Below are 15,534 nucleotides of genomic sequence, written 5' to 3'. Positions count from 1 at the left end.
GCATGCTATTACAGTCAACATATCATTATTTCAACTAAGTAATGAAAAACTAGATTAGAACTGCAGGGCCATATTTGCAAAGCATTTACCACGGTCTTTAACTCTTATTATTATTTCGTTATTTATTATAAATGAGAAAATTCCCAGTTAATGTTACAAAATGAGAAATTGAAAGTCCTTGAGAGGCCTAAAACTATGGCTCTATTCACAAAACTTTAAGTACGTGTTTTTGCATTATTATTGATTTGTTGTTTTATTCCTTACTCCTGCATGAAACATGGTTCCTAGCTCTCTCCATTTCAGCTATGTGGTTGGTATTGAGGAAACTGCGGCCTTGGTTGGCCTAATTGAATAGTAATGACTTTTTAAAACCTTATTTAGATGGATTTGGTTGTCTTACAGAAACATTGGCGTTTTCTTGTTAACATACAATAATAGTACAAACACGCTTGTTAGGTGTGTTGTTTTTTTGTTTTTTTTTCTTTGCCACCTTATCACTTCCCATATCTATACAAACAACATACAAACACTTTTTATGTCATGTCACCTTCACATACCCCTCAAACCCTTGTTTAGTAAACTCTGGTGTTTAGATACATTTGACATTCAAGATATTATTTTGTAGCAGGTTTAGGCTAGTGCAGTTTGCCCTAAGGTCATTTTGGGAGCCAGCTTTTACCAAACATGACTGCCTAATATAAATACATGGAAACAATTAATAGTAATATTAGCTGTAATATAAGTACTTTTTAAAGGGATTATTCTTGTATCGAAGTTTCGGAGCCTTTAAAAAAAAGATATTGCCTCCCAAGGGGTTTAGCCAAGTGAAATCATTTTGGAATAAATATAACAAAGCTTCATGTTTTTTCAACCTGTTTTGTTTCAGACAGCAATTGAATTGGCTAAATTCAAAATTAATGAACACATTCAAATTGTAAATATTGGCTGATGCAATTAAACAGTTAATAATGTTCTCCCATAGCATATTAAAAGAAAGAAAAAAGAAAACGTGGGATAAATTATAACCCTGGTGGCAACCATTTTCCACTATGTCACAAATCTCAAAATAAAGAGTACACGCTGAAGATTTGGAAATAGGGACATTTATGACACTGATGGCATATCAATGGCTCCCATGCCATTCCGGAGAGCAGGCAGCTTCCCATTTCCACATCCAGCTTCCCTAAAGGGGGTAGTAATCATTGAAGAATGGCCATGAATTACTTCCAGACAATTTAAACACCATCACGACATCATGTTGGATCGCTGCTGTCTTGGCAGTCTGTGGTGGCCTAAGCCCAATTGATAGTGTTATGGCGTGTTTTTCTATTTTTTTTTTAGCCAAGTTTCGAAATGACTCAAACATGAATTTATGAACAGCCACATTTATATAAGTCCAGCTAAGGCAAAGTATGCAATATGACACTAGCTTATGTATGCCCTTGTGTCTGTTTGTTACTGTGTAATAGAGTTGTAAGGTTACGAGCAGTGGGTGGAGTTACCTGGTCACTGGTACTGTTCTAAGAGGGACTGAAGATCTGCTGCTGCTGCTCTTTCTTTAAGTCAGGGTTTCCAAACTTCAGTACCATCAATAGAACATGATGAGGAACATTGCGACATTCACATTGGTGTCTTTCACTGTGATCTGCCATGTTACAGGTAGGTCCATTCTAATGGCTTACACATTTTAGTAAAAAGCCAGTACTCAAGTAAATGGTTATTATTTGTGTTTTGAAGATGTTTATTATAAGTCAAATTAATCTTGATATTCATAAAACAGTTTTAGATTTTTTTCTTTTTTTAAATAACTCCAGTTATACAGTAGCATTGTAAAATTGAACCTCTATAGTTTAAAAAAAACATGGTAATAAAAAATATATACTTTAAAAAGAGGGTACAAGACCTTATTGTGTATCTAGTGTCTCATTGCTGTAGTTATTGTTCTTTCCTTAGGTACTGGCTAATAATAATTTATAGGTTTATATATTTATTTTACTTTTATTCCAGTGAACACTTCTTTTTTATACATACTGCTTATTCATAGCTGGCAACATAGTTACTGGTCATGAAAGTTTGATGAAAACAAGTACTAAATTCTGTATTTGTGAGTAGTATATCAGAAAAAAGTGGATAATTAAATGTTTTAGCAAAAATGCTGGTGAAAGGTTTTTTGAATACTGAATGTAGTATTTTTCAATGTCTCACATTTCCCACCTTGCCTGTTTGACTGTGCCAATTGGACCACACAGTTCCACCTCAGGACACGTGCAAATAAGATGTTTTGTGTTAAAGGTTTTTCTGGTGACACTAATTTGACTAGCAGTGATGGATCTATAACCAGCATAACCAGATACAATATTTATTCTACTATACAAGGTAATTGTCTGCAGTTTCTATGGGCATTTATTTAATTTTAAAGGGTCAACTTATAGGTTGGTGTGATCTACTGAGGTTCAATTGAAAGGTGATTATCTCGGCACATTTGCTGCTAACTATGAGTTAACTCACAGTATATATGGGTTTTGTCGACGGAAAAAATCACCTCCTCATTGTGGTCTGACAAATACAGTGTTGGTAACTCTTGATGGACCCTGCCATTTCCTGAAAGAAAGTGGAAAGCAATGCCCTAATGTGTGTGTGTCTCTAGTGTGGGCTTCTATTGTAAAGCAAGAAAAATGGCACATTTGTTCCTATTTGAATATTATTATTATTATTTATTTCTTAGCAGACGCCCTTATCCAGGGCGACTTACAATTGTTACAAGATATCATAATATACATTATTTCACATTATACAGATATCACATTATTAGCATTACCGTTTAGTACTACAGACTTGCTCAGTAACTACTGGGTGTCCTTTTGCATTTGCTCTAATCGTGTTCGATTATAATACGCAGTACTTGCCTTGTTGCAGGATCTGAAAGCACAATCTCCAACTCCACAAACCATGGCAGTAGCATTTCCTCAGATGAGTGTTCAGGTAAGTGATAAAATTAAAGGATGAGGGTGTTTTTTTTTCTTCCTTAGAACCCCAAAAACATGTCAAAGGGCATTGCTTGTTACTAATTTAAAAACATTATTTGAATCACTGAGATGAAAAACTGTATGAGTGCAATTTTAGCTGCGTTCATTTTAACCATGTATCTGATTCTAAGAGAGCCCCTGTTTGTCTATACTGTATGTCTGGTAGATATCTGCCTCCACTACACCTACAGAAGTATAAACAAGATTCATATGATGCATTTGTCCAATCTCTTTGGTTAAACGAGCCATACCAATTATGACGTCCTTTATAAAGTATCATTTAATTAGGTATAACTTTTAAATAAAGGACACAAGCAATGAACTCCCCTAGTTTCACTTTTCAGAGAAACCTCTTTTCCCAACTGGGAAGTGATTTTTTGTTTAACTCTTAAAGGGGCAGTACCAATATACTGAACATTACACCAATGCATGGCTTCATTATTGTTGTGCTTCTAAAACATGTTCAAACACTTACACAGAGAATTAATTTTTGCTTTCTGACACACATACTGTATGGTTCTTCTTCTGAATACTTCAATCAGTGTGAAGACCTTGATACAATCTTTGCATCAGTGTTAAACAGTGAATACAATATAGCAGTAATGTGCTTCTCTTGTACCCCCACAATCAGACGTCACAGCAACCTGCAGTATGGCTGCAAAGTGCTGCCAGATGGGAGTGGGTGACTACGGCTGGATAGCTGCGGCAGTGGGCTGGGGCCTCTGGTTCATCACTCTCATCCTGCTCTGTGCAAACAAGCTCAGTAAAATGGGAGTCGACGAACAGAAAAAGTACATGCGAGCCTGAGGACTGGGCCGAAAACCAGAAATGAAACAGTTTTACTTTCCTATAAGCTCAACCTATATGTCTGAATTCTTTGAAGCTTTAACTGTAGCTTTCACCATTAAACTTCAAGTATCCACCAGCATAAAAAAAGTCACCTGGTAACTGTATCATGTTCCCAAAGGTATTACAATCCAACTTCTGTGACCATTTCATTCATTTATTTGTACTTTTATTTTGTAATACAGTTTTTGAAGCTACAACACTGTAGGGACCCCTTCACCTCCATGGTGGTTTGTACTTCTTAACGCCCCCCATGTATTTCTTTCCAGTTAGAACCTTGGTGGGTGATAGACACTCCTCGGAATAGGACTGTAGCGAGGTGGGTAGTCTCCTGACACATGCTATGTGGCATTACTGGGGGGATATCCTCATATGTACAAAACAAATGCCAGCTTCAACTATTTAAATAGTTTTATGTTTGGTACGGTTAAAATCCCAATCCCTGCATGAAAATGATCTCACCGATTCCCTCCATTCCAGCCATGTGAGAATGTGGCCAGAGTGGAGGAAACTCGGGACTGCATTGGTTTGCCAGTTGGTCAATGAGTTATGCTCTTTAGTTGATTGCGGTCCATCTGCATAGTACAGTACATGTGAGTAAACCTCTGTGTGTGTGTGTGAGTGTTGTGTGGTTGTGTGTGTGTGTGTGTGTGTGTGTATGTGTTGTGTGGTGAGGTGTGTGTGTGTTGTAATGTGCTTTTATAGAAGCCCTAAGCTGGGCAGGGTACTTGTTTGTTTGTAAATTGTAAAGCCTGTGTTTGTTTTATTTAGTGGTTTTACTAAAAAATAAAATTGCCTAAAAATTGTTTAATTTCTTATATTGGTATGTGTTATTCCCGCCTGACCATCAGCCAACCTATCATAGGGACACTTTGTTCAGTGCAGAGTGGGGTAAACTTACTTCTTCCGAACCGTCTGGAACGGCTCTTCAGTTCTAGACATATGTAATGCACTCTAGATCAGCCAGTGTCTTTATATTAGTAAGCACCAGCACTATCTAGTGCTCAGCAGCATACTCTGCCAGAAAAACTCTGATCCAATGTTGCAGATCACTAGATGGCGCTTGCTCTTACTTCTATAAAGACACTACCTGATCTAGCCTGTGTTACCAATATCTATGGCATGCCACAAGAACTGAAGAGCACTGTAGTCCCTTATCTGAAATTAAAGCACCTTAACACAGGCTTATCAAAAAAATACAAAAATGAATTGAGTAAGAACTCAGAAGGATTACATAGATAAAAAGGCAAGGGGACAGTGTTACAACACACACAGTAAGAAAATGTACTTGCAGTTTATACTTCCACTTTTCCTAACACAATGCTTGTTTGGGAAAGAATAATGAATAATAAAAAATGGGTACCTCTGGGTCAAAATTAAAAGAATGTCTAAAAAGAAAGGTAAGGGATTTGTGTGAACATGTTTTTAAGTACTTGTTTCTGCTGCACATTAAAGGGTAAAACAGATAACTCTGGTAGCATCCTGCCTTAGTTGCTCAGAGCAGTGAATGAATGAGACTCTATTGGGTTATTAGTGGAGGAACTGTGGTAAAAGAAGCTGTTGTGGGAATATCTTTACTGCAATTGCTGAAGTGCCTAGTCTTCATTTTTTCTCTCCCTGCAGGTTGCCTAATGGCGTTGAGTCTGCACATTATTTCAGGAAGATTGAGAGTTCAATGCTTAGGGCATGCAGGAGTTTCTGCCTGGGGAAAATAGGATTGATTTCCTTTAAATAAAAAAAGTGCATTTCAAATGTAGAAAACAAGGGGAAATCTCCTGCAAACAAGCAACACAGGCACACAAACACACGTTGAGAAATGCAGCTAGCAAATGTTTTATTTTACAAGAATGGAGATACTGTATGAGGCATAGACACTGTAGAGACCACACATGGAAGCATATACTGATAAAATATGGAAGTGACAAAGTGTCAGTGTACAGCAGAATACAAGAATAGCTTTCACTATGTAAAAAGGCTATATAAAATGTTAAAGCACCAGGAATTACTTTGCTAATCAAAGCAAAATGAGTTCCAAAGAACAGAGCCTGTTAAGAGCCAGGCAGCAGTCAGTCAACAAACAAAACACTCCAACTTCAAAATGAGGCCAGCAGATTATTTACCTAACTGTTTGTCTAGTAGTACCTAGATGAATAAACAATGCATCATTAGGCCAGAGAGATAACACCAGTATATTACCCTGAAGAAGCTACACCAGAGTCAAAAGCAGACCACAGTATAATCAGAAATGGCCACACAATGGTACAAAAATATTACAATACTGGAATTGATTACCAGTGTCAACCCTAATCCTAATCCAACCTGACTCTAACCCTGCCATAATCGTAACCCTAAAAACTGACCTACCCTAACCTTAACTGTAACCCAAACCCTAACCCTAACCCCTAAACCTAAACCCAAATCTAAAACTAAACCCTGACCCTAACGTTAACCCGACCTAACCCTAAATGAAAATGAAGGTGTTATCTGGTGGAACTGCCTGAACTCGCTAGTGTTATTGTTTTAAGTACTGTATATATTGTAAGGCCTGACATGGTTTTCCATTGACTTCCACAGTTTATATTTGTAACCTCTTTTCTTTTTTTTGCTTGAGATTTTGCGTGTTGACCAGCACAGCCCTTCCAAGCACTGTGTGCTTTAGCTATTCCAAGTAGAAGACACAATTTCATCATGAAAACCTTTTTTTTTTTTCAAAAGCAGAACACATATTCACATGTTCACTGTAGTACTGTACATCTACATTTTCCGTGTCAAACCTTGTCATTCTAAATGCAACAGTGATGTACAAAATGTTAAAAGTGATGACAGGCAAATACCATATGAATGGAAGCTATATACAGAGTGTTTTTTTTTTTGGAAATAAGGTATTATTTTACTAGACTTTTAATGTTAGGCAGCCCATACACACAACAGTCAGAAACAGGTTGTGCATTTTTGATTTACTACTGTAATTCAAATTTGGATTTAGAATGAATGTGTTGCTGCATACTGTACATAAACACAATATAAGGTATTTTAAAGCATTGGACTTGTGACTTGATTCCTGAAATAGATTGCAAGCTGGTACATGGCTAATGTAATTCCTGGATTTTTCGTCTCTTAATGAATGCAGTCTGTATAGACAACTGCTTGCCTTTGCAGGTACAGTATCCATTTAAAATATATATTTTAAATGTTAAGCAGAGGCAGAGGAAATTAAGAAAGAGTCACTTAACCTTCAGAGCTGATCATTATAAATACTGTATGTCTCCCTGTGTTTGACAAGCTGTGTGCATTTTATATTGATTTGTGTGCACTTTTCCTTCGTATTACCCTGGCTGTGTTACACCCATATGTGTAACTGTATTCTATAATATTCAAATGTTGACCATGATATAATACATTAATGCAATGTCAAGGTGTATATTGTACTCCACCATACTGGTAATTCAATGTGTCATTGTGCTACACAGTGTTCATATTTCATTACTGTATACAATAAAAATCCATTCTGTTTTTGAACAACCCCCTCCCCCCTACACAAAAAAAGAAAAAAACAGTAATTATTTTTCATAATGGTGCTAAGCAGAGTTACCTTTGAAATGACAAATGACAAGAAGGAAAACCATTTAAATACATTATTACAGGTTCATCTTTTGTGGGTTAATTCCTCTCTTTTTTTTATATCAAAGCTGACAATGAGTCATGTTTACAGTGCACAAATGTCATGTTAATCTGTCTTAATATGCCCCACTAGTACAAACATTAATGGAGTGCAGTCAATATTTATTTTGAGTTTCTGGGAAATAAAAACTAAAATCAGAATCTACTGTATCCTTTATTATCATGCATAAGATGTAGTTTTGGTCCTTCTATATGCTTATCCTAAAAATGAACTCCTTGTGTTGGGTGTTTAATAGATATGGAATGTAAGGGCTCTGAATACGGCTGAACACACTCAGTAAAGCCCAGCAGCAAAATACTTTGCAACCCACAACCACTACAAACATTCAAGAGTGATGTATCTTTTTCACACACAATACCATTCTACCCCCGAAGATGGAATTCAATATTCTCGACTTATTACTAGAAGTCACTTGTGGTTGCCTTCATAATAAGGAACTAGTGTAAAACACTGGAATAAAACATAAGTTAGGGTATGTACTGTACTTCCCACACTCATGACTTTATGATCTTTTCTGTTAATATAGAAATTGGGTCACCTGTACTCTCCTAGTATGACGAGGAATAGTAAATAATTTAGACGGAGTGAGCTTCTGCTAGCACGTTTAAGCCTAGTAAAACAGTAATAATCATTCAGTAAATGTTTCCATATCTCCTCCGTGGGTTCCGACTGTTCGTGATTATTCATTGCATTATAATACTGCATTTCACTTACATATGAGCACGCCAGGTTCCTGGCAGCTACAATGTAGAACTACAGATACATCTCTTAAAAATCTTCTTGTGCATTTTTACACTGGGGTTTACTCTATGTTTTTTTATTTCTTAATTTTAAACATGAATCTCTGCTGAGCACTGTCTTTTTATTACTTATTTATTTTTGACATGCACATCATACATATTGTAAATAATTAAAACCTAATATTCATAAAACATGCAGTTCATAAAACAAACCTCTGTTGGACCTGCCAACATTTTCTTTTTCCGTCACAAAACGAGAAACTTACAAACAGTCATATTTACAAACATCTCGCACATGGGAAACAAAGGACCATACTCTCAGGCCGGTGGTGATTCCACTGGTCACATGTGTACATGGTTATGAGTGACAGTGCCAACATGTTACGACGACACGACCACAAGTTGGAGTTAAATATAATTCTACTTGCTCAGGTCAACCTTTTGCATCATTAATTAACTGCTGAGGTGGAAATTTCCATAGAATCTCAACTGGTAGTTTGGTTGCAAAGCGATTCCAAAGCATCTTAAGTATTATTTGGTTGCAAATCATCTGAAGTATTACACAGGTGTGGTAACATTATAAGGCACATGCTGGACTAAGGGCTCACATTGAATGTAACAATCCTATTTGTGTCTTTAAAGTACGGATTATCCCATGTAAGCAACTATCAATTAGTTTGTTTACCCAATGCGCACAAAATATTTATGTTCTCACAAGCAGATGCTTAACATTTAAATACACATGCCAAATCTTACTTACCTAGTCCTTAGCTACTTATTTGAACAAAATGCACTGCAAGTATCTGGTAACCTTTATTCTAAATGCCTCACAATTACACTCAGTTCACAACAGAACCATAGTAACTGTGTGGAATTATAACACTTGACTGACTGCAGTTTCCTGAAGAAATGGAATGCAAGACAATTTCACAGCATTGAGATTGAATTTATAGTTGAAGGTGTATCCCTTCACATGTACTATATACAGGATTTCTGAGACACTACCATTGTGCAACTGTAAGCCAGAACCTCCAGTCCACAGTCCACATTAGCATGAACACTTTGCAGCTTTGTCTACTGCAACAGGAATCCAGGCTGCTTACTCCTGGTAAAGTACTCCATATATTCATCTCTTTCCTACCTTCTTTTTGTGCCCTGTTTAGCAATGAGTGCAAGGGCATGTCTGTATCCAGTTACACTACCTCCCCAGTATGCCTGCTGATTTAAACTTGATGGGCATTTTTTAATGCTAGGCTTTTTGAAAATGTCCAATTATACAGTGTCGGTGAAATTAATAAAAAGTGTTTTGCGTTCTGTCATGTTTCACAGAAGTGCAACAATTCCAGATTTCAATTGCACAGTATGAGCTCATTCCACTTATCTGAGAAGTGGTATAGCTACAGACCAAAGCCCAGCATGCCGATATAATTATGTAATTGCTAGCTAGCTAACAGGCTTTATGCAGATGGCCAATGAAAAAAACAATCCCCAAACACTACTCTTCATCTTATTTCTCTCACTGTAACTGATTCTAAAGAAATTTCCACCAATGCTACGATTTCATAAAAAAGGACAAAAATAAATAAATTCATTTGTGTTTGCATCCTAAAATAGTTTGCAACAGTTTACAGCCTGTTACATCTCTGGGTTTCCCATTCAAAACACCAATGTACCTTTTCCAGAAAGAACAGAAACAGACTACATGCAACTGAAATGAGTGAGATATGCATGTGAAATATAGCTGAAAAAACTATCACGTGACCTACAGTGTAAAAATAAAACAGTGTTTGTACATGTTAAGACTGTTGGAAACTATTGCTTAAGACGTTAAAACAGGGTTTCTATACAAAAGTTAAAACCCCTTTTACCTTCAAAGTTGGCATACGCTTTCTCTTATATGGTACCTGATCAGCATCGTCATAACCATAACTCAAAGAGCTGTTGAGTCTCTTGTTTTTACCTGAATAATAAACATGTTATATTGTGCTATATTTTATGTAAGCTGAAGACCTGTGCATAACAGACACTGATCTACTCGAGAAGAAATTACAGTAAGTTAAAGACACTGAGTCCTTGTAACCTTTTCGTGTCTGAAATCACATTCAGGTTAATTGTGAGTGTCGATGTTTCATTACCATGGTACCCAGACATTAAGAATAAAGGCAATGTGTTCTTTGTGATGGGGCAGCTTGATTTTTAGCACCAAGGAAAATCAGGAAGATTTCAACAGTAGCTATGTAGGACCTGTATTGTATACAATAAAATTGGGATTGAACAACTGTCTTGTCTTTTTAATTCATTATGAAGCAGTGAAGTTACTGTATAGTACGGAGAAGAATCATACATAACATACATATATGTATATATGCATTATTGAACCTTTTTTTTGTCAAACAAAATATGAACAATTCCAATCACCATGTTGACACATTACACAGTGGTCTTGCTACGTTGTCCACTATGGAGGCCATCTGCCTAGGCCTGAAAAGCAGTGAGCTGTACTTAGAGAGTTAGCCCCATCGTTGCACTCTAGGGGATGCCTTCAAGAAAAGTTTGGCCGCTGTTGCCAAACTCATAGGTAATGATGAATTCCACCACAGCAAATTTATGAAACGAGACTCAAAAGACTGTGAGCTAGCACTGGTGTTGCAGCTACAGAAACTGGGAGCAGAACTCATGACCTTGTTGGGTGAGCAGCTGAAGAGCAGCTACTGCAGATTTACAGCAAAATAATCCCTATTTATCAAACGGGTGGGTGGGCATCATGTACCTGTAATCTGGGTATTGCCCGGTTTTGCCCTCTACTTTGGTTCCAGTACTGCTATAAAGATATCTTCATGTATGGTCCGGTTCTGCGACTGGGAACTTCCATGGGAAGCATTTCCTTGTTGGGGAGGAGGGATTGGTTGTGTATAGGAGGCAGATCAGCTGTGGAAGCTCTGCACCGTGGACTGTTTCTGTGAAAGCCGCATGAGCTCCTCTCGGATTGCTTTGATGAGGGAGGCTGAGGAGTGGCCTGGCGGGGGTTCTTCGGCGGTTGCTGAGGGGAAGCCAGCCCCCACAGGTTCCAGAACACTGTGCTGGAGGTGGGCAGCTGGAGCCAGGGGCTCCCTCAGCGCAGTCCTGGGCATCTGGAACATTGAGGACGAGGAGTAGTCAGGGAACCCAAGCATCTGTGTCTGAAAGAGATAATGTTGGTTGTAAAAGTGTTCTTGGATGCATACTTAATACAGTTAGTCAAGAACAACATTTATTATAAACGGTGGTGACTCTACAACAAGGAAATTAAAAAAGAAATACAGTTCCAGCTAAGCATTCACTCAAGAAGTTTCTCGTTTACCCCAGGTTTACATTTTAATTATGTCACCATTATCTTTGTTGTTGCTTTTAAAAATGCACCACAAAACAAAAACAAACAACTTGATAAAGATAGCTTTTTCATTCCATGTAGTTTTAGCATTAAATAACTGCACACAGTTATCAAAGTTTTTGTGGTACTTTTTAAAAGCAGTGACATGGATAGCAACACCATAATTAAAATTAATAACATTAAATGACATGACATAGCATAATCAGTATAACAATGAAGAGTTAAAACAGAATAGGAACTACTTTTTAATGAACAGACTAAGATATAATTTAATGCTAATTAATTACGAAACATAATGCTAAAATTTAAATCTGCAACCAAATGCCATTATATTTGTAATGGGAAATAAGCAATTTAAGGTATTGTACTAAGAAATCTCTTTACTTACAGGGTCCCTGTGGTGACCCGATCTTGTGAATTCTTCGTCTGTCCGATAGGGAGCCCACCCAGAGGCCCCTGGCTGGCTTGGAGCTGCCCTCCCTGGCAGAACCTGTCCTAGGTGGGAGCTGATCCGACTGGACAGTCCCACCTGTGTTAGGTGGTGGAGCTGTGCACCTGGGACAGATTTAAACAAATCGATGATACTGGGATCAACCACTATGGGTCATAAGGGGGTTTCATGGTGTTTGCTTACGATTGTAAGTCGCCCTGGATAAGGGCGTCTGCTAAGAAATAAATAATAATAATAATAATAATAATAATAATATTAGGCATGCTTTTTCTACAGCAGCAACACAGCGTGGCAAAGTGACTTTGTAACCACCCTGCCAGCACATAATATAACATATTACAAATTGAATATGCTGCCGCTACACACCAGACACAATACGATAAGCGGAAATGTGCAGCCATGCAACAAAATTAATAGAACCTGATAATTTCCACATCATGATGACGAATATGTACCAGTCTTGATAGTTTTGTCAATAGCAATTTTTTTATAGTTTTATAAATCTGGCAGTTTTCAAATCTGTCGCATCATGTCTGTGTCGCTTCAGGCGTGTATGGTCCTACCACTGTGAAAGTATCTTGAAAAATCGCATCGCGCCGAGCATATAAGCTGAAGTGTTTAAGGATTTGATTGGATCTTCCTATTGGAACTAGCCACTGTTTGAGACATGTTTTCTTCTCAAAACTTTTTTATAGATTTATGTAACATAATTTTGCTTGGGAACTACCATATGTATATGAAAATAAAAAATAAAAGAATTAAACAAAATAGTCTTGGCACATTGTAGCAGCAAGGATAGATGGGGAGACTGAAAAACAGATTTTGTTTTTTAGACAAACCAAGGCTAGAGAATTACTATCTATACATTTAGGACCACAACTTGGTACAGAGCCGTGGTACTCAATTCTGCCCCTCGAGATCCAGTCCAGTCCAGGTTTTTACTTCCTGCAGGTTTGTAAAATAGTCAATTTAATCTGCAAAGAGGACATTAACTAATGTAGGAGCTGCTTGGAATAAAGACCAGGGATAGATGAGGGCCAGAATTGAGTACCACTGGTATAGAGGATGACTGACATTAGAAATGCAAAAGAAAAAACAATAGTACCTGTAGTACCCCCTACTGGTCGAGGCCGTGCAGACGAAGGAACGTCTTCACCATAGACCCCTCTGCTGGAATACAAGCTCTCTGGCCGCTCCTGCCGACCTGGCTCTCCTGACTGCAGATACCCTGGACCAAGGCCTTGTCTGCTATCAGAGACAATGAAGTGTTTTTAATGGTAGTAAACTAATCACACATCACGTGATGTCTTCAACGTCATTGTGTGAGGCACAGTTAAGCTGGGTTGACAAGGACGCTGAATCCGTTTTAGAACATTAATAAGTAGTATTTATTTTTAAATACAAGCTGCCTCAAATAAGTGACCAGTCAACCATTTTAACCTCATCTGACTCTGAATTAGCAGTCATTCTACCATTAGACTCATGTAAACCTTTGGAAAAGTCCCCAGTCCAGCAGTGTTCCTTCAACATAACAGGGTGCCTAAAGGATGATCCACGCGGTATTAACTGATACCAGTGATGCTGCTTTTGTTGATCAATTTCAGGCAGAATAAACTTATTTGTCGCATGTCTATTTTCTGGGTGTCTGTTTACTCTGACTTGTCTCTGTATAGTAAGTTCTAGTAACATCTGTCCATGAAGAAGATGCTGACGTGGTGCAAGAAAGAAGAATAATGACTTGTCCCAAAGTACCGTAACAGTTGAATGTAACAGACTTCCGTTAAGGTCATTAAAAATGCTGATTATTTCCTGTGTTGTTGCTGTGATGCAATCTTTCACCCCAATCAAACCAAATGCATCTTTAAACTACTGAAGTGTTGCAGGAAGCTGAAGGTAGTTGGAAAATCCCCCTTTTTTATGCACTTTAACTCTGTCAGGTTGACAAAGTGAAGTGTTCCAGGCTACTAAAATAAACTACAAGCCACAGATCATTTCTCCTGCTATCTACCTTGAATATCTAATGAAGGGCCTCGTTCAATACATTTTCCTTTATTACTCTGTTAAAGGGAAGTACCAGCCCAGTGGATATAAAAACTGCAGTATTTTTTCACATGTATGAGAGTGCAGTGCTAGTGGCAGTTAACATAAGAATTGAACTACTATATAAATATATAAATGCTATAAATCAGTTAATAAAAAATATTTAGGTAATGTAAACAGGAAATGCTCAAAAAGGTGTTACATCATTCATGTTTCACATTGATTTGTACAGTACTCTGGCTTGTGAACTCCAGAACATTATATTATAGTAAAAAGGACATCCAGTGTGAACTATATTATACATTATTTCAATACAACAACAACAACAACAATTCATATTGAAAGAAACATACGACACTTCCCCAGCAGAAGCACGATCCTATTCACAGCTTAAATCTATGATGAGTGGCATTAAGAATACTAGCTAGAGAAGAGAGCAGTGTTCAGGTCTTTAGAGGTCTCAAAAATGTAGTGCCTGGGCAGGTTTCCATGGAAACAAGGTTACAGATAACAGAAACACAGAAAGAATCACCCTTTATTGAAAGCAATCTATCTATCATAAAGTAAAATAAATCAACAGGCACTTTTATTTGAATGTGCCGTTAGACATCTTATATATTAATAATGTTGGAGAAGGTAAATCAGAAAATCTCACCTTTGTAATAGTCCTGATGGAGGAGACATTCCCAACTCTGCATAACGCTGAGATAGAATAATCATAATAACAATACATTGTGTTAAATGAGTGCAAACATATAAAACTAACAAACACTAAGCCAAGCCTAATCATTGTAATCACATGTTATATTCTATATAGTTAACGTGGGGAAGATGGTGTTTTATCACAATAAAAACAAAGCCTCTCATCACTGTTGTCTCGTATGAACTCACTCGTCTTCATTTTGTTAGGTTTGGGATGTTTAAAAGTATGCAGCTACTCTGCTTTGATTAAAAGCAGCAGCATTTGATCTTAATCATGAGGAAACTAAAAAGTTACCAAAAATGGCTATATAGGGCCACAGGCCAGACTGAATGGAATTGTAATACCTTGGAGTTTCTATACCAGTGTAGTCTGTTTCTCAAATACAAGTTTAAAACATATGAGCTTATGAAAAAAAGCATTTTAATTATACAAAATAATGCTGTGCACAATTTGCCTTAACGAAATGCATCCACTGGCTAAATCCCCAAAAAGCAAATTAACCAAATATAGCAAACCTCTTTTTATTCTTGTGCCGTTCATTTTAGCAAATTTAAATGCTTACTTTAATGGCAGCCGGGAGGAGAGATAAGAGAAAGAATCTATACCTCATGCGCATGTCTTACTATCTTAATATACCATGCGCACAAGATATTATCTGGTGTCCACAAGACAGTAA

General features: G+C 37.3%; 2 protein-coding genes across 12 annotated transcripts in view; one reads left to right on the top strand and one right to left on the bottom strand.

The window, feature by feature from the left end:
- The first annotated feature begins 1,468 nt into the window (after window positions 1–1,468).
- Window positions 1,469–4,678, top strand: LOC117415443 (transmembrane protein 213-like). Of its 2 annotated transcripts, XM_034025795.3 has the most exons (4): window positions 1,473–1,659; window positions 2,293–2,376; window positions 2,917–2,982; window positions 3,658–4,678. In XM_034025795.3, the coding sequence occupies exons 1-4, from the start codon at window positions 1,599–1,601 to the stop codon at window positions 3,831–3,833; spliced, it is 387 nt and encodes a 128-aa protein (XP_033881686.1). In that variant the 5' UTR covers window positions 1,473–1,598; the 3' UTR covers window positions 3,834–4,678. The 2 variants fall into 2 exon arrangements, with proteins under 2 accessions (XP_033881687.1, XP_033881686.1); XM_034025796.3 differs by lacking the exon at window positions 2,293–2,376 and having other exon boundaries at window positions 1,469–1,659.
- A 1,011-nt stretch (window positions 4,679–5,689) lies between these two features.
- Window positions 5,690–15,534, bottom strand: part of si:dkeyp-27e10.3 (UPF0606 protein KIAA1549) — a 67,131-nt gene continuing 57,286 nt past the window's right edge. For 5 of the 10 annotated variants that reach the window (XM_059027524.1, XM_059027527.1, XM_059027531.1 and 2 more), the window contains 4 exons: window positions 14,811–14,857; window positions 13,221–13,363; window positions 12,053–12,219; window positions 5,690–11,473 (listed from right to left, as the gene is read on the bottom strand). In XM_059027524.1, coding sequence (XP_058883507.1) covers window positions 11,219–11,473; window positions 12,053–12,219; window positions 13,221–13,363; window positions 14,811–14,857 — 612 coding nt within the window. In that variant the 3' untranslated portion in view covers window positions 5,690–11,218. The remainder of the gene's footprint in view (window positions 11,474–12,052; window positions 12,220–13,220; window positions 13,364–14,810; window positions 14,858–15,534) is intronic. The other 5 variants (XM_059027525.1, XM_059027526.1, XM_059027533.1 and 2 more) reach the window with 3 other exon arrangements.

The sequence above is a fragment of the Acipenser ruthenus genome, chromosome 7 (assembly GCF_902713425.1).
Source record: "Acipenser ruthenus chromosome 7, fAciRut3.2 maternal haplotype, whole genome shotgun sequence".
In the NCBI taxonomy this organism is placed as follows: Eukaryota; Metazoa; Chordata; class Actinopteri; order Acipenseriformes; family Acipenseridae; genus Acipenser; species Acipenser ruthenus.
This window is presented reverse-complemented; position numbering and strand designations above follow the sequence as displayed.

Bases quoted from the DNA above. Each gene is read 5' to 3' on its own strand.
- LOC117415443 (XM_034025795.3), top strand. From the start codon at position 1,599: ATGATGAGGAACATTGCGACATTCACATTGGTGTCTTTCACTGTGATC. The intron at 1,660-2,292 runs GTAGGTCCATTC...TTTGTGTTAAAG, and splicing joins TGTGATCTGCCATGTTACAG to GTTTTTCTGGTGACACTAAT. The intron at 2,377-2,916 runs GTAATTGTCTGC...GCCTTGTTGCAG, and splicing joins TATTTATTCTACTATACAAG to GATCTGAAAGCACAATCTCC.